This window comes from Micropterus salmoides, unplaced genomic scaffold, assembly GCF_014851395.1.
Source record: "Micropterus salmoides isolate LMB-PRFRI ecotype aquatic unplaced genomic scaffold, ASM1485139v1 Ms_hic_scaffold_3638, whole genome shotgun sequence".
NCBI classification, from domain to species: domain Eukaryota; kingdom Metazoa; phylum Chordata; class Actinopteri; order Centrarchiformes; family Centrarchidae; genus Micropterus; species Micropterus salmoides.
Window position 1 is genome coordinate 1 of NW_024042971.1, and position 24998 is coordinate 24998.

Below are 24998 nucleotides of genomic sequence, written 5' to 3' on the forward strand. Positions count from 1 at the left end.
TTTTCACAGGGCCTTCTGGCAGCTGCTCTGGATATACTTCAAGTTTAGATTGGATTGTCAGCTCCTCACTCTTGCCCAGTGCGTTGGGGTTAGACTGACACATTAAAGCATTCCAAAACAGCCCAGATCACGAAGTTCTGCCTGCCAAATGTCAGACGAAGACATCCTCTCCTGCGCTCTCGAGCCTCTTCGATGCCTGCCTGCACTTCCTTCAGGACTGCTAGTTGTCTGTCCTGTGCATCGTATGTGTGCGCCAAAACTACAGATCGGTGTGGGTAAAACCTAGATCATGTCCGCTCCAGACGTCTGGCCGCCGTTGTCATGTGGCAGTGTTGATAGCTGAAGGGCCCATGGTTTAACACCTGTGCGTTAATGATGACGGGTGAATCTGCTTTCCCAGTCTGCTTTAAAAGGCTCGTTTGCCACAGCTTAATTCTTTTAGTCCTCTTTGTGATGAAGATGAAAACTGCTCCTGAGCCAAACAAATGGCCACTGTTTTAAGGTGGAACTCTTCTGTTTTATTCCAAATAAACCGCAAAAGGATTTTACCTGGTAAAGACCCACAAGACACTGCGTACTAAGAGCAGATAATGTGCCTGTTTAGAGAAAGAGTAGCAAACAGCTGCTGTTTAGTTTTGCTAATTTTCTTATCAAGAAATAATTAAAGAAGCCCTTCTGTAACTTGGCAAGTCAAAATAAAGCTGTGGTTCCTTCTGTTAGTGATGTTTGTCTGTTTTTTTGTTTCCAACAAAGGTTCCTGCCAAATTTTGTTCACCTCACAGGATTTATCAGGAACATGCCCTGGAGAAGTGGTTTAATATACTGAAGTGGCTGAGTGCCTTTGTGCAGTTGTAGAAATATAACTGCTTCCATGTCCTTGACACTTCCTCTGCTGTTTCAGTGTAGTCCAGACAGGGTGGATGGGAAATACAGATGCAAGAAAATGCAGATGCTACGTCCACATATCAGCCCAGAGTTATCCTGCTGAATCTGATGGTACTTTGACTTTAAAAACAGTTTTTATCATTAAAATGCAGAAACTGTTTGTGTGTTCTGGCTTAAACATGCCATTGAGCTAAAAGTGACCTTTCATTTTGTTCATGAAATGAAGAGAATTTAGACAGTACTAGTAGCAGTGTACATGAAATTGGTCTCGTTTGTAGTTTTTCATTTCAGGTTCGGTTGTACTTTTCAGCTGCATTATATTAAAACAGAATATGACTGCGTAGAAGGCTTCAGCTTCTGTTGCTGCATGACTAAAAAAGAAGCAGCAATCGCTTTTTTTGTTCTATTTCAATGTAACAGGACTGTCTCAACACTTCATCACCTGCGTCTAACATTTGATGTTTAACAAGTATAATGTTTAACATATTTGCAATCTTAGTTAAGTGTGTTTGCATGCTAACATTGACAGTAAACACAAAGTGCAGCTGTTTTCTCATTAGTTTTGGTCACAAACAAGAATATCTGACAAATTAAATTTGTAACCCGATAATGGCACCAGAGGAAAAGTCAGCGGATCAAATGTTACATTAAATTCCCGGTCAGTCATGAATGTGTGTACCAAATTTCATTGCAATCCATCGAGTAGTTGTTGAGTTACTTCAACAGGCACAAAATGTCAACTTAATGGCTAGATGCATCGTTTGGGGATCACGTCAAAGTCATTAGAATCTCCTGGGAACAATGCATGGCTATACAAAGCGTTGTGCCAATCCATCCTAAACAATTCCTCTGCAGCCTGCTAGACTAGCTAAACCCCTGTTACAAGTTACACCCATTCCTGTTACACCCCTCTCTTGTATTCCACAGATGGACCCCTGCCAATCCATCTAGCAGTTGTAGTTTTACTTAGTAGCCTAAGTGAAAAAAGTCCTCCGAATCCTTTATTTTGTCTTTTAACTTCCTGTCTGCATGGGAAGTGGGAATATGTCGCATTGTGTTGGTTGACATCTGCTGCTTCTGATCACTTTGTGCCTGACAACTCTAGCAAATATTTGAGCAGTTTTATTATCTAACATATAACACAAGACTTTCTTCTACAGTGCTCTGACAAACATCCACTTGTTTAGTTAATTTATTAGTTCAGTACTTCCGCACAGCATCGGGCTCAGATGGTCGTGTACTGTTATAATCGTCATGGTGACGGATCAGAATGGGTTTTTAAGTTGGCTGTTGTGCTGATACAACATTTATGCATCCAAAACTGAGTCACAGTGGAGACGCACTGGTTTTAGTCACACTACTAAACGTATTTCAGTTTTTCATGCCGTGGGCTTATCACTGTGTAACATGCTGATTTCAAATAAAAATTTTTATAAAATATAGATTATTTATTGCATAGTTGAGTGAAAAGATTGTGTGTTTTAATTCATGTTTATTAATCAGCTTCCAGACCAACAAAATAAAAAAAATCAGCTAATTTGGTGACCATTATTAAAGAAATAAGCAAATAATCTTAATATCTTAATTATGCATCATTGTACTAATAGGTTAGAATCATCACTCTTCTCATCGCTCACATTCATCTGCTGCTTCAACATAGGCGACAGTAGTGTGGTTGTAAGCTTGGTAACTCTAAATGTAACTTTGCATCGAAGATTGTCTTTCTAACCAGACATCTGTGATGGTGTCCGATGGTTACATCACCGGCTCTAAAATGCGGCCCTTTGTCCCGTAAGGCTTTCTAAACCCACCAGGACCAGAACCTTTTACCTGTATTTACAATGCAACAGGAAGTTAAGAGACAAAACAGGAAGTGGAACAAATAAAAAAAAAAAGGGGGGGGGGGTAATAGGAAAAGTCAGAGGTTTACCAAAGTAAGCATGATTCATTCTCTGGGCACCATGAATGTATGTTCAAAATTTCATGTCAATCCATCCGGTAGAGAGATTTCAGTCTGGAACAAAGTGGTGGACTGACCAACCAACAGATACTGCCATCTCTTGATCCATGCTCCTAGCATGATCATCGTTTTGGTTTTACGGCCCACAACTTCACTTTGTTGGTTCACTCTCAGTAGCCTACTGTCATCCACAGGCAGCTGTTTTCAGTGGAAAAGCTCTGATAAACACACTGTACGCTACCTGCGGCAGACAGAGAAAGGTAGCGGCTAGTTGGTGAACATAGCGAAGCAGGTAGCAGCTAAAGCAGCAGATATTTCCCTTTGAGTTGGTGGAGACCAAATCGGAGCTAAAATGATTGTGAAGATTGGACTTTTATTCATCGTTGGCCTGAAAGTCTCAATGAATAAGTGCCCCTGCAGTCAGTGCCCAATTTCTGGGCATACATTGGTCCCATTGTTTCCTTTAGCATGTCAATCAAGGATTTTACTGTATTTATATCTGTCTTCTCTGTGGATGCATTTAATGCTGTATTTATTTGTTTCTAATTGTAAAGTTGTCAATCATTTGGGTTTGACACATGCCCGTCGCAAACTACACAATAAAAGTTTTCAGAAAATCATACCAGACATCTTTCATCTTCTTGCCAGGCCAAATAATGAAAAAATAAAATCACACAACTTGGTTAACCAGTTGGTTTGAGTTCATTTACATTTATTCATTTAGCTGACGCTTTTATCCAAAGCAACTTACAATTGCTATACATGTCAGTGGTCGCACGCCTCTGGAGCAACGAGGGGTTAAGTGTCTTGCTCAGGGACACAATGGTGAAGGTGTCACAGTAGGGAGCTGAACCCAAAAAAATACTTATCTTATTGTTTTGGTAGTAAATCTATAAAGCCTGCAGCATTTCATTACCATTCTTTTTAAATGTGTGTCTAATGAGTCCCTCAAACAGGTCCAGCTCATTTTAACACACTTTCCCCAGGAAGTATAAAGTAGCGTAAAATGGGAAGTAAGGTGCAAGTTAATTAAATTTTACTTGAGTAAATTGTAGATGCATTCCTTATTTGCCAGAAAGAAAATGAATGTGCAGACCACTCGAGGATATCTTCAAACTAAGTCTGTTAAACTGTTGAAATGTTTTAAGTTTTCAGGGCCTTTTTAACTTATGAATGTCAGAAGCATTTTAAACATATAGCAGAAACGTGATCACTTGCATTCTGAAGGCGGACGCCTTCTAAAATTCTTTCCGTTTTTAAACTGAGTTCTGGTCAAAGCTCTGAACAAGGCTTAATAACTGCAGCTACTGTGTGAGTGATGTATCAGACTACATTTCATGTGTGAATATTCATTGCAGAAGGATGCAGCAGATCTAACATCTCAGAGGGGGTTATTGTAATGCACCTGTGTTTTCCTAAGGCGCTCAATTAGATGAACCCAGCTGCTCCTGTCCATTAGTCACTGAGGAAGAATTAACAGCACAACAGTAGAGGCTGACGCACACAGCAGCAGCTACACGTCATGATTACAGTCCCTTCTGGGCTGGATTGGACCGACAGCATGAACACTTTTTCACTGCACACATTGTAGACAGAGCACTCAGCTGCTTTTTGTTTTGTAATTTGCTGTTTCATAAGTCACATTTTTTACTATAATCCAGCAATGTGATGCACTCAGTATTGTCAAATGGAAAGGATGCCCTCATGTTTTGAAGGAGTGAAAACCCCTCTCCCTTCTGCAACTCTTTATCTAAAAAATAAATTGAATTAATAAAGTCTGAATCTGTATTTGTTACAAATTATAATTTGGAAGTGAATGCAGTAAAGAGATGCAACATTACTACAAACGTAGGCAAAGTGACATAAATGTGATGTTACCTGTTAATATTTCTTCTAATTTTCTTAAAACTCTAACACAAATTCAAAAACTCTAAATACAAATATTTATTCTGAAATACTGTGTATACACCTGAGCAAACAATTGGATTTGTAAAGAGTTCTTCAAACAGAACAAACTATAGAAAAAAGAAATTAGGTCTCCTGTTTGGGTCTGGCCTCAGCACCTCATCATCATTGCAGGCAATTTTATCCCTGGCCAGAGGAAGCCTCGCCTAGCATGGTGAGTCCGGCCCTGAGAAGCTCCTGTATCTGCACATACATCTTCCATTATTTGCAGAAGAGATGTACAATAGATGTAAGGGGATCCAAATCTCATGCATACATAAAACTTTCTGTTTACAGTATCCACTTGCAATACTGCACTATAGTAATTATTGAGTACTGTATTAATATGCAGATGGATGCTGCTACAGTTTGGTTGTACTCTCTGCCCAGCCTGCCTCAATGTCAGACCGTGGTGGCCCGATTTTCATCAGATTCTATGGCTCTCCTTGGTCTTGCTCTTCCTCGTCATCCTCCTCTTATTCCACTTGCCTCTCCCTCCTATATTGGTATCTAGTGCTCCAAAACAGAAGAGCTCACCTGTGGCCCTCTGATTGCCTATTGAACAAACAGCAACACGTGTTTGCACATGAGGAGTCTGACATTAAAGTTTGGCACTTTGAATGGCAGTGTGTTCCACGTGAACACAAGAGAATTTATTCATGAAGATTGTGCCAGATGTAGAGCGTTGTGTTGAGTGGCAAAAGTGTGGTTTAGAAATTAATCTGTGCTTCTGTTTTAGGAGAATAGGTTCAGGTGGTTGGTTCAGCACAGCAGCGGTCAATCTGGTCTAAACTGCATCACTTTTCATTGATTTTACACAAAATACTTTACAAATCCAGAAGGCTTTGTAGCTGTGTATGACAATGTGACGTTTCTCCGTCTCTTCTAGTGACAGAGCGGTTTACAGCCATCCAGGATGGTGTCACTGTTCCTTCCACCTTTTCTCTCCTTTCCTCAAGCCCATAGAGGGAATCTTTTCCTCGCGGAGGTGGATGGTGTGTGACCACCAGGCACACGATCAGATGTCTCTCTTGGACATAGAGGATCTGCCGAAGGCTGCCAGGGATGGGTCAGAGATGCAAAATCCTTTCTCAGGTGTGTTGTTAATGAGACTTGCGGTCAAATGCACAAGGCACACGGTTGTATTTCTAAATCTGTAGCTGTCCCCTATGAATAGTGAGCGTGTAGTTTTGAATTACTTTAACTTTACTTTGTGAGCTTCAACTATTCTATGCAAAAATGGCAAATTGTCTATTGAAGGATATTGAAGGATATTGAAGAATTTCTACTCCTCTACTAACTGTAATGCTGCTGTTCATCTGAGGACAGGCAGGCAGGGGATTTGCATACTATGAAATTGGCAAATAATCCAAATCCAAATGTTAGTGCTTATGGATAATAGAATCCTCTCTAGCACATTAGAAACCGGACGAGCACACATTTGCAGTGCACAGACTCAGCAGCGGATGGTGTGTCCATGTGAAGGACTCGCTGAATCCCAGCGCCTCCAGCTTCTCGTTCAGTCTGGTCCACAGCTGTCTCTCTTTCTGAGATGTCTGGCGCTGACGGTCCAAACGGCACCGCTAAGTTTCCAGTCCCGAACTACGAATGGACATATGAATATTATGACGACGAGGAGCCGGTGTCTTACGAAGGGCTGAAGGCAGACCGCTGTGAGTATCCCTTTGTGTGTCTCTCTGTAAAACTAATGTGAAGTTAGTGAACATGATCCGACGGGCTTACTGCAGCGCGAGCTCAGGTATTTCAGAAGCATGTTTCTTCATGTAGAAAATAATAATGATAATAATAATACGGACTTCATCAGACAAAATGAGCATAGGACACTTGTAGCATTTGTCATCCCTGTGCTGATGTTATAATATATCAAACTATGATAACAAATACTGTACTTGATTACACATTTGAGGTACTTTTACTTGAGTTTTTTCCATTTCATGTCAATTAATACTTCTTCTTCTTCTTTAGTTTTACAGAGTAAGATTTTACAGATAAAACATCTGATGAGCTTACAAAACATAGACTAGATTACACAACATCATATAAGATGATTACAATAAACTCCACTTCCTAATAACAATCCAATAATATTAATACAACTCACAGGAGCCATTTTTCTGCATTGTGATGCTATTGATACTTAAAGTGCATTTTCCTGATAATACTCATACTTCTACTTAAGTGACATTTTTGATGCAGGACATTCACTTGTAATGCAGTATTTTTTATATTGCAGTACTGATACTTTTACTTAAGTAAATGATCTGAATACTTCCTCCACCACTGCCTTTGAGTAGATGTTCTGGAAAATCACATCACATGTTCTTTATTAGTATATTCAGGTCTTCAGGTTTCCATTATGGACCCTCCATGAACTCTACCATCAGATCAGTCTGTCGGCTTTGTTAGACAAGACATGTTATGGCTGAATGTCCATGAAAGTTGCTGTGAATATTCTGTCCTCTGAGGACGAATCCTACTTAATTCAGTGATCCTGCGGCCTTTCCTCTAGTACAGCCCTTTCACCAGAAATGACCTACAAGATAATACATAATACAAACTATCGGCTGCCATGACATTTTCTGAGTTTCCAAATAAAGCCTTTGGATTGGTAGTTCTATCACTTATTCATTACTGCCATCCTTATTAAGCCATCTTCAGTCCCCAAGTCCCATGGTATCAAGGCAATGTTCACATACACAGTATAATATACTCTTTTATAGTGTGTCTGTGTCACTCAGTAGTGAGTTTATATTCACTACTGTATGTGTATTCAACTTTCTAGGGCATGGCAATGACTATTTCTACAATAGTCCTGTGGAAACATGTCTGCTGTGCTGTTACCTATACTTTTGTGGAATATTACACGTAATTAATTTAATATTTGTACATCATCCCTCTTACAGTACCATGATTACTAGGACTATGAGTTTTGTAATGAGGTTGTATTGTCATCATGATTATCATATCCTGTTTCTTGTTTTGTTATTTTGTAGACTCCATAGTGATCGGCTTCTGGGTTGGCCTGGCTGTCTTTGTCATCTTTATGTTTGTTCTGCTCACGCTTCTGGCAAAGACTGGAGCTCCACATCCTGAGTGAGTCACTGCAGCAGCACCACAACATCCACATGTACCTGACCTAAACGCAGATCTCGGCTAAGGTTACACAGTTTATTGAACAAAGGGAATTGTGCAGGGAGGTTGGGCCAGAGAGAGGGGTTCCTTCCTTAATCCTGGGCTGAGGGAAAGGAGAGGCTGCTGGCAGGCTTACGGACTGAGCAGACTGGGAAAAAGGTCCAGGCGGCAGACTGGGAAAAAGGTCCAGGCGGCTGGCAGACAAGGTGTTTCTGGCCGAGTGGCTAAACTGAGGCTTGACAGAGCCAGTCTGAGGCAGAGGAGAACACAGGTTCACAAACCGATCAGAAAACAAGCACAGACTTTCAGAAAGGCTGGTGTGTGACACGACATATGCGTTAGGGGAGAGCAGGAGCGAAAGTACCATGTTTCAAAAGTAACCCAACCGTATACTTGTTCAAAGTGTTTTTTATTGGCAATGTCAATCCATTTTATAACACATTTCTTCAACAATATGAAAATGAATATCCATTACATAAATATAAATTCTCAAAATAATGCAAAAATAGTCATGTTTCTATCCAACAAAATGTGCCTAAAAACATCTGGCTGAATCAGACCTCGGTCTGTTTTTCTGACCCTCATTCTTATTCTGTTGGTATAATACAAACATGATTCAATACATGCTGCAACACAAAGTCACCACATTAGCAGAACTCCTGATATATAAACACGATTTATTTTTACACTGAAAAACTCTGACAGGGCAAACTTCAGGGTGTGTTAAAGCACTAAATAACCTGTAGATCAATCATTACTGTGACGCATGAAACGAGAGACACAACTTGTAATTCGAAAAACAGTTTTCCGAAGATGGCCGCGGGAAACGATGACGAAATCATACGATATTTGGCAGCTCCATTAAGGTTTGCGTGCTGAAGGTGCTGTCACAGCTTGGACTGCAAATGTAGTCAGGGCTCGGAGAAAATCGCCTTGTTACTTTCGCCCCGGTTTACCCCTACTTCACAACGATCCAGCAGGGACTGGATGTCTGAGCCTCCCCTATAAAGCCGTGGCAGATTGCAGAAACTGGTCAGGTGTGCTGATGAGGATGTGGTTCAGGTGTGATAGGGGCCCGTAGCAGACACGCACATAGATCCCAGGCAGTGCAGCGAAAGGGCAGGGCAGGGCAGGGCGAGAGAGAGAGAGAGAAACAGAAACACATCAAGCTCCCAGCAGGCAACCAAAACATAAAGACAGTCGAACACTGTCCACACAGGGGTCACAGCCGGGGACTCCTGACATGAGCAGTTTATAGCTTTACATCTTCAGCGGGAACCAACTGGCTTATCAGGTCTGAGGGCCACAGACAGGATAGGGAAGTCAGGAGGCACTGACAGACCTACTGTACACATTGTTGGTTTTGGTCTTTAATGGGATTTGTTGACTATTAGACAAATATAGAACAACATCAGCCTTAACCTTTAAAACAAATATCTAACTGTGATCCCTCATCACAGTGCAGACACGTTCTATCAGCAGTTAAACCAGTGAGTGATTTTTTTATACAGTATGTAGCATTTGTAAGACTGACTAAAAATCGTTAATGGTTCAGTGTGTAAGATTTAGTGGCATCTAGTGGTGAGGGTTGTGAATTGCAACCATCTATCCAGTCTACTGCTGCCCCCTGACCTTTCAAAGAGCGTAGGACAGCTACGGTGGCTGACACAGCACAAAAGGGGTCTTTTCTGAGATAGCAGAGAGTGGCCAGTCAAGAAATTAGTTTCTTTAGGTACATTTATTAAGAAATGATATTTACTTAATTATTCAGTAAAACCATATTTTAATGTGACTTGGCCACTGACAGACAACATGGAAAATGTGAGCCAATAGTGTGAAACACTGTCACTGTTTCTGCACCACAGTCCATTATAAACCACACATTAGATAAAGTTTATACAAACATTGAGGGACACACATTCATTCTGTGATTATGGACCCTCGCCCAAACTGCCCGCCAACAATATCTGATCCACTGCCAGATTACGGTGCTTTAATAGCAGCAAAAAATATAAATAAGTAAATGCTTTGATAGCGGTGCTGAAATAGATCTCAGGCATGACAGCAACAGTTACTCACACAATCACTTCCTCTTTAGTGGTTTTGCCTACAAAATAAAAGTGCAAGAAGCTTGTTTACCGTAATGCTGTATTTGGAGGTGAACTGAGCTTTTACTGAATTCTGAATAACATTAAAAGAGTCTGTAGCCTGCTTGACACACCTCTGAAAGAGCCGTCAGAAAATGTGATTCCCCTAAATGTCCTCTGCCTGGAGATACTGGGGAAGTGCAAAAGCGTCCATAGGTTGATGGAACACCAATACACACTGCAGCACATCCCTTAATGCCAGCATGAGAAATGCTGCATAATCCATCTGTTGAAGAGAGAGAGAGAAAAAAAAAAGTCCAGAGTCCAGAGGTGGAATCAGTAGGCTTAGTTTTATCTATGGAGTGATACATCTTGTCTCTAAATGATCTTTGTTGGGAGTTGCACATGCTCAGTTCCTAGTTAAGGACTACTAGCCAATCAGAAGCAGAGAAGGGCGGGTCAGCGAGAAGCCGGTAAACAGCTCGGGTTCAGCCGTACGTGTTGCCGACCGGCTCGGCAACATGGACTGGAGCGAGAGTTTCAGAGCGGTGAGTTATTAATCTGTATCCATAAAGTTTTAACTGAGCTCTGTCTCTACATCACAGGAACAACTTTATGTCCACTGACTGCCTGGAGGGTAGCTAGTGTTTGGAAGGGAGAGGAGAGCTGTGTGCTGCAGCTCGCTGTTTTTCCTCAGCTGTTTTTGAGGGCGTGTCGTACTAGCTACTTGGTGAGCGTTATGAGGTGCATTTAGCTTTCATTCCTGTGACGTCACAGGGATGAAAGGGTAAAGGCTGGACTACAAACAAGCTGTTTAAGCATTTAAGAGCAGAGTTTGAAAAATCTAAAAAATACCATGTACAAGGAAGCTTGTACACTTTTTAAATCTGGGGTTCCACAACTGCTGCTTTGAAATATGTTAGTTTATGTTTTAGATATGTTAGAACTACACCTGCTGCCAAACTACTATTTATGGCCAAAAGTCTCCTTAACCTCCTTAAAGAGGCGAGGAGGAACAGTGTCAGTGGGACAATATAAGGGTTTTAGATGAGGGACAGTTTTAGTGAGATCTAAAAGTGACAGGGTTAGATCTGAGCATAGACTGTGTATATGAAGTGGACGTAGTCATCGTGACGTCACCCGTTGGTTTGTGGACTGCCGTTTTGAGTTTTTGCAAAAAGCGGCACCGGACAGGACCATATCTGGAAAAGACTGTGGAGCCAGCTTCCTTAGCTACGTGCATCTGTAATTCACGTTAACTGTCATTTTAACCGGGATGATAATTTTGTCTAGCGAGCAACAGTCTTAAAACTAAATGTACTCAGAGAAAATGAACAGTCAACTCCTAATAAGTTTTTTCAACGCCGCTGGTTAAGTTTACACAGTGCCGAGGGTACGAGTCACTATAGCCTGATTGACAGATTGCCATGGTAATGACTTAGGAATCACAGATAGTCCCGCCCTGAAGCATACTCTGCTTTCTGGTCTATTTTCCTATAAACAGGACCCTAATTTACTAAATGATCATCATGTTGTATTAAAGAAGACATGAAACTAGCGACTGAGACCATAAACTCATTAGGAAAGTGTTCACAGAGTCAATTATTCAGCTGAGAAGTAGAAACATTTTATCATTATTTCTTATGGTAAAATAGGACTATTGTCCTCTTCCCCATTTTATCTTTAAATCAATATAAATAAAAACAAGTTGTCCTCCAAAGAGGAGGGGTGGATGGTGGGCACCAGAAGGGGAAAAACAAGTTCTAAAAAATGTAACTATGCATGTTGATTTTTTTGTTTTTGTTGTTTTGTATCGTTTATTTATTTATTAATTTTTAATTGTCCTATCGTCTTATGTTTCATATTGTTGTATGTATATCATGTTGTCTGTTTCCAGTTTGCACAAATAAATAATACATTTTTTAAAATACAGGGGAGGCAGACTTACTCATAATGTTAGAATAGAAGGGTACTAAATATCCTTCGCAGGCTTAGAGAAGACTTTCAATGAGTGAAAGTAGTTTTGGAAAGGTTTGGAATAGTGACTGCTTCTTCAAATGCATAAAGACATGCACTGTCTCAGCTGACTATGGGTGTTCACTCTTTAGTTAAACCAACCAGATATTTTGATGTTCTTTCTGAGCCAGACACTGGTTTAAATGGTTTCTGGGTTACAATTGCCCCCAACTGTACCACCCCATGACAAGCTACCCTGGTAGCTAGAAACAATATAACTAATACTTGACAAAGATATCAAATGTTAGACAACAGAATGGCCATCAAAAAAAAGACTGATGAGATCTTACAATTGCCTCTTGTTACAATTGCCCCAGGTCTCCCCTACGCTCACCGGGACGGGCTTAGATGCTCCGATGTGGTAGTTGAAACTGAGTTATTGCCGTCACGCAGTCTTGCTATAAACGAATGTGTTGAAATGTAGTTGTAAGAGTGTAATGAAGTTCTAAGGTAGCATTGAATATCTATCAGTATCTCCGCCATTGTTGTGTTGTTTCATTGTAAGTGCTGTAGGTCAGAGGCAAAGGGGTTGGCAAATAAGTTTGAAAAAGACTGTTGGGTCCCCGTTTAGCTCAGTCAGTAGTGTCCAGGGGACTGTACCACAAAGCAGGATTTGAGCTTATCCAGGTAACTTCGGGGTTAACCCTGGGTTTTCACGACTGTGGTTCAATTCTTACCGGAGTAGATCTGCATGGTAACTTATGCTGAACGGCTAACCTACTCCTTATGTTCCAGATTTTGTATATATATATATATATATATATATATATATATACACACACATAACAAACAACAAGCATCTTCATCGTCATCATATAACCACTATATATTTTGGGCCTCGTGTGTGTGTGTGTGTGTGTGTGTGTGTGTGTGTGTGTGTGTGTGTGTGTGTGTGTATATATATATATGATGACGATGAAGATGCTTGTTGTTTGATATGGGAAAACAAGGGATTTAGCAGGACAATGGATCTATACAACAATGGAAGGCTAATGTAATTTACTTTAAAAGGAACACTCTTTCACTGCTTATGGGAACGTAATGTGCTTCTGGAGATGGTTAACCAGGTAACAAAACCATAAATCGATTGATTTTATTACTAAGAAGAGTGACTGTGCACTAGGCTTGCGTCTCTCACAAGCTAAGAGAGCAATCAGTATAGGATGGGAAAATCTGAACAAACCAAGTATGAGTCAATATTTATTATCAGTATCTATCAACATGTGTTGCTGTGGAAAAACTAGCATGCATCACTAAAGGAAAGCTGGGAGTCTTGAAGTATCTGGGGTGCTTCATGGAGTTTTTGAAACAAAATGTTTGTAATGATCAATTAAACCAAAGACTGGGGTGGGGGATTTTTTTTCAAGCCCTTACATGGCGGGTCAGAACAAAGTCAAACATATTTCAAATCTTTGTGTACTTGTGTGCGTGTTTAGCTCAGTCGGTACTGTGCGGGGCTCCCATTTGAAAGGTTGAAAAGATCGATTCCAACCAACTGTGGGTATTTTATTTCTCCCTTGTTAAACAAATTGATTTTAAAGGACACTTTTTCACATGCTCACAATAAAGCATGTGCTGCAGTTTTTGTGCGTTCCAGGGTTTCATCCGCATTCATAAAACTATGGATGCTTATTTTCATTTCCCTGAGGAAATTCAGGGGAATCCAATTGAATGCTTTTTCAGAGGTGTGTCAAGCAAGCCAGAGACTCTTCTGAATGTTGTTCAGAACTCTTCAAAGTAAAAGCTCTCAAACTTGTCATAAACCATTGGTGCAAAAAAAGTTGCACTCGCGCTTTTATTTTGGAGGTACAATCACTTAAGAGGAAGTGATTGTGTGAGTATTAATAGTTATAATTATAGTATTAATATGTAATTATGGTAAGAAAGAGCTCATTCGGTCAGTCCAAGACAGTGTTGCTGGAGCTGCTGTGTTTTTTTTGGAGAAAAGCACTATATTGGGCAATTTTGGCAGCTAACGCAGATGGAGGGCACCGTCCTGCTGGCTTATTTAGAGCTCAGGTTATCAGAGGATCCAAAAGGAATGAGTCAATATTTACTCTGCCTGCTGGATGGTACATCTGAGAAAACCGGAAGCCATTAGAGGAGGAAAGATACTGTTTACTGAGCAATCACTGAGTGTGAATGCAGAGCTTAGATACGTAATCATGTATCTAAGCTCTGCCAAGTTTTATCATGTGAGACATATCTCACTTGGTAAAACTCTGATCCACTCAGTGTTACTCATAGACCTGTTTTAAATATCAGATCAATGTCACGCAGGCTGCCAATGAAAGTTGCATTTGGTACATTGCCTTCTTTAGGATAAAACCCAATACTGTATATAATCTGTATATGACATGTATGTACAGTCAGTGGTCTAGACCCAACCGATGGCTTTCTGCGTAGGCTCCTATATACTCAGAGGACAGTGACAACAGCAGTACCTGCCACACTAATGACCTTCCCATCAGCCTTGTAAAATGCTAAACTGGAAACCACGGCAAACATCAGAGCATTCTCATTCTACGTTTTTAAAAATTATTTATTTAATATAACACCGTATCAGGATCTGTGTGGTGAGGTAGGTTGAGAAGGGTAAACAGGTTGGTGGACCCAAACGCAGGACATAGAGCGGAGCAGGTATAGTTCAAAAAGGGTTTATTGAAGCAACAAAAGGCGAGCACGCTTACGGGCTGAGCGGCTGATAAAACAGAGTCCAAAATAAGGTTATCCAAACAGAAATCCTAAATTCTGGCAGACCAAGTTTCAGGCAGCTATCCAAAGACAGACAGAGCTTCTCCTCACACCAAAACACTGCAATGACCCAACAAAGACTAGACGGAAACACCAGGTATATATACATACAGGGTCTAACGAGCAGGGCGGGAACAACACAGGTGACAGACATGAGACTAACGAGACACAGGCAGGCAGAGAGACAACAGGGAAAACAGAGACTAGCAGGCAGGCAGGCAGGCAGGCAGGCAGGCAGGCAGGCAGGCAGGCAGATACTGAGGGGGGAGGGGGGGACAAAACTGCTACGCAGACGACACGCAACTCTACCTATCCTTCCTGCCAGGTGATCCCACTGTCTCGGCGCGGATCACGGACTGTCTATCAGACAAATAACTGCATGGATGAAGGCTCGCCACCTTCAACTAAACCTCTCTAAGACTGAACTCTTGGTCATTCCAGCCAAGCAATCTATCCACCATAACATCAAACTACAAATTGACTCCGCAACCATCACTCCAACCAAGGTGGTGAGAAACTTGGGTGTCACGATTGATGACCAGCTGTCCTTTTCAGACCATGTTGCTACTGTCTCTCGGTCATGCCGCTTTGCTCTATACAACTTATGGAAAATCAGGCCCTACCTCACTCAGCACGCCACCCAGCTTCTGGTACAGGCCATGGTTATCTCTCGCATCGACTATTGCAATGCCCTCCTAGCAGGTCTTCCAGCTTGTGCGGTGAAACCCTTACAAATGGTTCAGAACGCAGCAGCGCGTCTGGTTTTTGATCAGTCCAAAAGGACTCATGTCACTCCATTACTCAGTGACCTCCACTGGCTCCCCGTGGCCTCCAGAATCAAATTCAAGTCCCTAATGCTTGCATACAGAGTGACTACTGGGTCTGCACCCATCTACCTAAACTCCATAATACAAACTTACGTTCCTTCTCGGCCGCTACGCTCCTCCAACGAACGCCGCCTGGCTCTGCCATCACTTCACACAAAGCAATCCCAGTCCCGGCTATTCTCATCTGTGACACCACGATGGTTGAACAAGCTACCGCACGCCATCAGAGCAGGGGCGTCCCTGTCTAACTTCAAGAAGCTCTTGAAAACTCATCTCTTCCGAGAACACTTCCTCTTATAACACCTCTAACTCCTAACCTCTAACATGCACTTCCTGTGCTCTTCTTTGTCTATCCCCTACAATGATCTTGTATTGATTGCACTTTTTGTATTGATTGCACTTTTTGTTAACTCTTACTTCCTTCCCTAGATATTTACCCCATTGATGTGATATGTACTGTGAGCTCTTACTAGTATTTATTGCTGCTCTTATTAGTATGTATTGTCAGTTGTAGATCTGTAGTTGATGCTCTGTTGATGCTTGTATGTTGTTCCTCAAATGTAAGTCGCTTTGGATAAAAGCGTCTGCCAAATGAGTAAATGTAATGTAATGTAAAACACAAGTTAAACCAACACTAAACATCAGAGTAATATAAATAAACTAATACAAGCAGACAGATCACAAATAAACTAACACCAACAAGGAACACAGACAGAAGCTAAGGTAAAACAGAACTCAGATAGACATGGACAAAACACAGAAGTACACAGACCAGGAGTGAACACTAAAGACATGAACGAAGGTACAGGACAAAGAACTAAGATATGAGACAAGACAGATACTAAGTAAGATGTGGATGAATGAAATAATAAACAAGGCTACCCGGAAACTAAAGCAGAAAGCTCAAAGTCAAAATGACTAAACGGATCATAACCCCACAACCAGACAGTAACAGACCAACCAGCACAGGAACACAGAGTAACTGGACACAAGAAATAACTGAAACTCAAAACACAGACTAACTATATAACAGATACTGGACACCGGGCAATAGACGGGACAGAACCCAAAACTCAACATACTATAAGACAGATACTAACAAGACTACAAATAACATGACTGAGAACCAAAACAGAGCAGACACGCCCACAGTGTGACACACCGCTCATGTTGTACAGATGCTGACTACGTAGAATGTTTTATGTTGCATAGCCAACGTGGAAAACTTTGGCACTAGAGTTCAAGTTGTAAACATAAAACGAAGCCTACTGAATCCATATCCTCAAGTCAATCTCAGTGCGCCATCTTGAAGGACATCTCAATTCCTAAAATGCACCTCGAGGATTAAGGAGGCACAAATTTGGGAAATGAGAAATGCCCTAGGAGTGAGACTGACTGTGCCGTTTAGTCTACAACATATACAGGCAGGCTTGATGTGGTAGATGATGAGCAGCTGGTACCTGACTCCCATGCACCTGTCTCCACTCCTGCAATTAAGCACAGAGACACAGAGAGAGGGAGGCATACTCTTGGGCCTGCAGAGGCAGCAGACCTGACAGGTATTCCAAATGTCCCTCTCCCCAGCAATGTTTTCCAGCTCCTCCTTAGGGATCCCAAGGCGTTCCCAGGCCAGATGAGATATGTTATCCGCCCAGGTAGATCCTCCACAAGAAAGCTTGTATCCGCAATGTCATCCTTTCAATTTGAAGTTTGAAAAATTACTGAAAGAATCAAACTTAAATCTTGGTCTGCAGGGAAAGCTAACGACTGGGCTTTAAACTGTGATTGTGGGTGACTCTGCTGTTAATGATGTAAGAAGCATGTGCAGTAAGAACACCAAAATACTCTGCTTTCCGAAGGATACGGTGTCTGACTTGGCAGAAAGAATCCTGCATATCGTGGCTGAACATCCTACTGTGAAAAACATCACACTGCACATTGGGACCAATGATGTTGTGAAGCAACAGTCTGAAGTGTTGAAAGAGGATTTTAATAATCTGTTGAACACAGTCAGCTCTTTGAATGCTGAGGTGTTTATCAGTGGCCCTATACCGCCAACCCGAAGAGGAGCTGAGAGATTCAGCAGATTGATGGCATTGAACACGTGGCTCTCAACGGCATGTGCTGTCCATTCAGTGCATTTCATCGAAAACTTTTACTTTCTGTGGGACCGCAGACATCTTTTTAAGGCAGATGGACTTCGTCTTAACAAGTCAGGAGTAAAATTGTTCAGCTCCAACCTGTTTTACTTTCTGCATCACTCATCTGTTCTCCCTGCCAAGGACAAGAGACAAGAGGAATCTAAACAAGAAGAACACATAACACAACATGCCAGAAACCTTGAAGGAGAGCCACCTCAGCCCCCGCCGAAAGAGAGCTCTGATCACGGGAGACATCTGAGCCAAGAGGAAGAGCCTCCACCTCCCTCACTGAAAACCAACAGTGAGGATTCACTATCTTTACCCCCCCAATCCCCATCCAGGTCACCCTTATCTCCAGACACCCTTTCTCCCCTCTCCCCCCAGTTGGACTTCACTGATCACATGGAAGACCTGGTTAGAGCCTGGACAACATTTACTCCCCGCACCTTCCCTCGCTCCACTCCCATTTTCTCTACTATAAACCCCCACTCACCGTCCACCTCCACCACTGGTTCTAAGTCCTCCAGGTTTAACACGTGTTACAAATACAGCGCCCAACGCCCAACCCGTCCTCCCGCTCCGCAATGGCGAAAAAGCCCAGTAAGGTCTGTCAGATATGTGCTGGGTCCAGGCTACAAGGAAAATAGCACTCATGACTCTTCCCAGGACAAGCCGGGGCCCAGTGTGCTGATAGTCTTCTCCATCCCTGTCTTGATAGGTAACAGAAAAAGCATGGTGAATGTGTTAACAGGAAGCACTCAACATATCCTGCAAATTTAGTGTTAATTCCTCATCAGCCGCAGCCTGTGAAAAAGTGGGCCAGATAATGTTTTTAACACACTAAAATTAGCTTTGTTAAACGTTAGGTCTTTGGCAGGAAAAACATTTTTAATCAATGATTTTATAATCACTCACAATCTTAATTTCAAGTTTTTAACTGAAACTTGGTTGGACCAAGATAACAGTGCAGCTGCAGCAGGAGCTCCTTATCGAGTCTACCCCTCCCAACTTCAGTTTCATGAGTGAAGCTAGAGTGCATAAGAGAGGAGGTGGAGTTGCCATTTTGTTTAATGACTCCCTCCAATGCAAAAAGATGTCTTATGGGAATTTTGCTTCTATTGAATATGTAGCTCTTCAGCTGAATTCCTCTTCTCGAGCTATTTTTCTAAATATCTACAGGCCCCCTAAATACTGTGCAAACTTTTTCAATGACTTTGGTGAACTGCTGTCTATAATCTGTATTGACTTTGACTGTGTGGTTATTGTTGGTGATTTTAACAGGAAGGATTTAAAAGTGCTGTCCAGCAGATTGACTGGGATCACATATTGTGAAATGGACTGTGAATCTTTTGTAGCGACAATTGAGAGAACAATTAAAATTTTAGCTGTAAAGTTAAACACAAAGACAATAAAAACATACTTCCCTGGATGAACTCTGACATACTCAAACTAATGAAAGAGAGGGATCTTGCGTTAAAAAGTGCAATTAAAACTAAGTCAGCTAGTGCTAAAAATCTGTTTACAACATTGAGGAATAAAACTGTTAAAGCTATACGCAAGGCCAAAGCAGATTTTTCTTGACTATAATAGAAAATGCAAAAGGGGATTCTAAAACAATCTGGAACCAACTGAAAAAACTTTGTAGGACAGGACACAAAAAGGAAACAACTTTTAGAAAGTAAGATAAATGGACATATTACAAATAACACAAACAAAGTTGAAGATGCCTTCAATAATTTTTTCATTGAATCTGTATCCACTATTGCCCAAAGCTTCCCAGATGTTAGATAACAATCTAAATGTTTGTCCGATAAATAATTCAGAGCCAATCTCTCTGTCTTTTCTGTTCCATGTAAGCAGCAGCGGTCAGCCATGTGAGAAGCAGCCCCGTCTGCTTGGCTACATGGACACCAACCTCAACAATGGAGCCCCTCCTTCCCACCCTAGTGCTCTGGCCTCGTCCTGCTCTCTCTTCCAGTGCTACGTTTCCACTGAAGCTCAGGTGAGCTCCAGAGCCCTTTGGACCACAGCCGGTGGTGTGGATGTAGGAGAATCAGGAGGCTGCCAAAGGAGGCCCAGCAGCAGTCTAGAAGTAGGGGACGGGACACTCCTGCAGGAGCTAGCAGTGACAGGTAATAGGACGGAGAAAGAATACATCCTGCCGGCCCACTTCAGCATCCCCAACTGTGTGAACTCTGAGCAGAGCTCAACTGCAGGGGAGGACGACCTACTGCTGGGAGAGCCACTGCTGCCAATCATTCTGGAGGGGCGGGATCAGAGCAGTAGGAACCATAATGAACACATGAATTTCACATAAGCCTGGAGAGTTGAGAGCAGCTACTCATCAAACGTCAATGTCTTTAATGCTGTGTTTAGTTGGTCTGAAAAGCTGCAGACCTTACATAATGAACCGTTATGTTTTCATTACCTTCTGCATACACCGCAGGCCCTCGGCATGTTGCGCCGCCATGTTTCCACAGTAGCCCAAATGGAGAAACAGTTCTACAGAGCGCATTTCGTCACTATGATGAATTCATACCAAAAAGAAGAAGTAGCGTTAGTATTAGCAGTCGACTGGTTTATTAGAAGTAAGAAAAGAAGAGAAATATAAAATTTATTTAGCTCGCTTGCAAATGGAGGGGTGAGCGGTGACTGATGGAATCTTTTTTTCCTCCTTAAATTTTTATTGAAAAATAGAAATAGTGTACATGGGACATCAAGAAATAAAAAGAACTTTGATTTGTGCAAAATCACATATTGCATATACATGTAATGTGGTTATAAAGGTTAGTTTGCTGTTCATGTACAGTGAACTAAACATATGCGTGTTGTTTATATGCTCTGATAATGTTAATCCAACACATCTTTGTAGCAGCGTCCATGTTGATTCCACATTCTGACTTAAGAGCACATGAACACACACTGAAGTCAGAAGAACGACTTCACCGCTCGGTAAATGGGACCATCATGAATGCACCACGGTGCTGCTGGTTGCAATTCACAACCCTCACCACTAGATACCGCTAACACTTACACGCTGAACCTTTAAGTTATCCATACAAGATCCAAGGTACATATATACAAATATTTAAAACTAGATTAGAATAAAAATAAATATTAAAACATAATACAGTTACTCATATTAAACAAGTTAGTGGTATGTCAATGTGCAAAGCATAAAGGTTTCATGTCATTTATTTATAGTGGAGTTGAGGAGTCTCACAGGCTGAGGAAAGAAGCTGCTCTGCAGTCTGGTGGTACAGCAGCTGAAACCTCTATATCCCAGAAGGCAGCAAGGTGAACAGGCTGACCTGGGTGGGTACTGTCCTTTAGGTTTTACAAATATAGGATTTACTGAATGGGATAGTTGAAGGTGAGACAGAAACGTCTAGCAGGTAGTAACTCTCATTGTACAGCCCACATTTAATCACCAGGATATTTAGTTGCAGAGTCAAGGAAGTGCAAACAACAGCAGGACAACTAGTAAGACCTGACTTTGACTTTACACAGACTTAGGGCTGGACGATATGGGCAAAAATGTTATCACGATAAAAAGTTTCATATCTTTCGATATCGATAATTATCACGATAAGTATCAAATCGTTAATGCTTTGGAGTTTAAGGGCTGATTTTAGCTCCTGAGTGAAAGTTGAAGAAACCTGATGGTTATTGTGGTTTATAGTCATCACTTGAGGCCAAACAGCAGATCACTTCACAAATCTGAGGTAGAACATTCAAAACTATTATGATAAAATCTTTGTCAACAAATATGCGTGAGTAAATTAAGTAATAGCTTTTATCAGTCCTTTTTCCTCAACAAAATAAAAATCTTAATAAAAAAATTAAGTCCTAATTAGTTTATTTTTCAGGTGAATAAAATCAAAGATTTATTGAATATTTATTCAACATTTGTTATATTGTTATTGAAAAAAATTATATTGCGATAATTATTGTTATTGTTTTATTGTCCAGCCCTACACAGTCCTAGTACTTAAGTGTCTGTAAAGGACCCTTAAATGAAAATAACTAACTGCAGTTAGAATAAAATAGGTACTGCATGTCGGTCTCAGAGAGTGTTTGGTCTTGGTGATTTGGTCTGAATCTGTTAAATAACAACGTCCCATTCATTTAAATATAACAGATGGAAATAAAAACAGCAGGGAAATAAATGTCCCCGGAAATAAATAAATGTGGAATTATTAAATAACAATTTAAACTAATCTTTTTGCCTAAATAAGAGTAAAATAGCTGAAATGGAAACAAAAAGAAAAGCAAACTGCTTAAGGGAGGGCATTCTGCTACTGGATAAAACAGATATTAAGGTTAAGGGTCTGTTTGCTCAGTCATTCCACAAAAAGGAACACAAATAGTACAGGGTACGGTCTAGACCTGCTCGGTTTGAAAAGAGCAATAACTTCTGTTATGAATGGGCTCTGTATCGATAAAACTGAATCCCAGAAGGAGTGTATTTTCTCCCTTCTCTGTATTGCTGCCATGTACATATTCTCAACCCCCTCAAGAGGCCCCTGGACTCTTGAGGGGGTTATTATGTGGTGTGGACTATTTTTAGCCCACACCACATAATAAAGACAGTATCTGTGTTCTGTTAGCTGTGTAATAAAAGTGTAAGATGTTTACTTTTATTTTTCACTCAAATCCAAAATGTCAGTTTAATTAAAAAAAAAAAAGGCCTTGACCTAGTAAGGCTGTTTTTAGTTTCTACAAACTGCCTGATGAGTTGCATCACAAATGTGTCTACATTCAAAACCTTCCTGGTTTCTGAGGCTCCTGATTGGTGACTCTGTGCGTGTTTGTAACTTTCTTTGCTGCATTTTATTAATGGTATTGCTCTATACATACTGTATTCATTTAAATGTACAGCATGTTGAGTTTACCTGTAATGTAATATGTGTGGAAATAAATCTGCCTTACCGCCTTACTGCCCTACAACTCACCGCGCCTCTGCAGCCTGCGGAGCAGCAGTGTTACTTTGTTATACTACAGAATACATTTCTCATGGATTTATTATGATTGCATGTTGCCTTTGAGATGGATTCTGATAATCCCAGTTAGTGTAGGAGTGTCTTAGTCTGCTGCTTTTGTTTGGTTTTGCTCCTGCTTCCCAATGGAGACCAATTATTTAACTGAATCTCATTTTAAAAAGGCAGCTGATGTGGGCGTCCATCTGGCTGCTTCATGTCAGTCTCAGTATTACTGTATTCATGTAGAAGGGTTCACAAATTTCTGGATTTATATTTAAATGACTCTCTCCATGCAAAATATTTATCATTGTATATAAATGTAAAACAAACCCATAAATTAAAAAACAAAGGTTAACACATGTATTTCTGATCCACACACACAAATCTTTCTAGTTTCATTAAACACAATAAAAATCCATAAATATAAACTCAGCAAAAAAAAAAAAGAAACCCTTTTTCAGGACACTATATTTTAAAGATAATTAACAAAAAACAACAAATAATTCTACAGATCTTTATTGTAAAGAATGTTTTTCATGCTTGTTCAATGAACCTGTGAAACGGTCGTTAAGACCCTTAGAGCATACAGGCAGTTAAGGTCACTTTGAAAACTTAGAACACTAAAGAGACCTTTCTACTGACTAGAAAAACCAAAGAAAGATGTCCAGCGTCCCTGCTCATCTGCGAGAACACGCTACAGCGACACAGGAAGGACAGCTGATCGTCCTCACAGTGGACGACACATGCGACACCTGCACAGGGCCACACCAGATACTGATTGTTACTTTTGTTATTTTGACCCCTCCTTTGTTCAGGAAATCATTTTTCCATTTCTGTTATTCACATGTCTGTGAAACTTTGTTCAGTTTGTCTTAGTTGTTTGAATCTTTTTATGTTCATATAAATATTTCCATGTTAAGTTGCTGGAAAATAGAAGCAGTGAGAGTGAGAGGACATTTCTTCTTTTTTTATGCAGAGTATATGTATTTAAAAGTATTTGCAAATTTAATTAAAAACCTGTTTGGATGTTATAAACGGCTTGTCATGTGCATTTGTGTGTGGGTGTTTTGAGACTCCCCTGCTATGGCTCGATTCACAAATGCATTTTTATAATTATCTGTAGCAAGTAAGTTTTGGGGGCGTCATAATAATGTATTCATGCAGCCTGGTAGCTGATCTCCACAGGTAACTAGGGTTGGGTATTGTTTAAAATTTTACTATACAAGTACCAAACCAAGTACCCTTAAAGTGATACCAATACCAATTTAGTACTTCATTCGATACCTTGCATAAAATGTCACCTGATTGGTAGCTTATAATTATTTTTATTGTTGTTATGGACAAGCAAGGTTATCTATTTAATATTTTTCTTGTTTCAAATAACTGCTAGAAGTATTGGGAAATTTTATCACATCGCTCCCCATCCTAATTAGGTCATCCTCACTGGTAGTATTTGCCCATACGGGGAAAACTGCAGCTTGGGAGGCATTTTATATTTGAATGAGAGAGGAGTGAAATAGTTTAGTGACCAAATAAGATGTGGGAAACAAATTTTTTGTGTTGAAAGTTAATTGAAAGATCACCCCGAGTGCTTTTTTCCTTCAGTGGGGAGCCGCAAACCTCCGAAAATACGAGTCACAAGAATAAAACAAGAAAGCCTTCTATTTAAACAAGTCACTAATCTACGCTAAAGCATCCCCCAGCTGCAACCGGAGGCTCCGTCAGTAAAATCAGCTGATCGGTGACAAGTGATGTTAATAGCAAATACAAATATACAGAGAAGTGTTAACTGATACCAGAAGATGAAACCAACGGAAAGCCGAGCTTGTGGTGATAAACAGGGACGAACATGCCTGAGACCGCAGCCGAAGGTGAGCGGCTGTTAAAATCACGCTTGGACTCCGCGCGCGCACCTTTTTTATTTATAAAGGCGTGCTCTTCTCGTGTGTTGCTTACGTGTTTGGCTGTAAGCAAAATCATACAATTAGTCATTTTTTGCCGCGATCTGGTTACAAAAAGTAGGCCTAGGTATCGATTGAAGTACCGGTTTGACTGGAGACGTTTCGATTCTACTCGATACCGGGCTGTTTCGGCCGGAACCATAAAGGTACAGAGAAGCGATACCCATCGCTACAGGTAACGCTCCTTTAGTACATGATTAGATAAGTCTGAGTTATCAGTGAAAAATTTAATTTTAAATTTTACCTTTTAAGTCTTCTTTAGGCCTTTTAGTCCGAGGTTACTTTTCA

The 24998-nt window shown here is 40.8% G+C and overlaps 1 protein-coding gene across 1 annotated transcript; it reads left to right on the forward strand.

The window, feature by feature from the left end:
* Positions 1–6184: 6184 nt before the first annotated feature.
* LOC119884734 (melanocortin-2 receptor accessory protein 2A-like) lies at positions 6185–21629 on the forward strand. Its single transcript, XM_038695059.1, has 3 exons — positions 6185–6462; positions 7804–7903; positions 19628–21629. Exons 1-3 carry the CDS (start codon positions 6342–6344, stop codon positions 20082–20084), a joined length of 678 nt encoding a protein of 225 aa, XP_038550987.1. The 5' UTR covers positions 6185–6341; the 3' UTR covers positions 20085–21629.
* The last annotated feature ends 3369 nt before the right edge of the window (positions 21630–24998 follow it).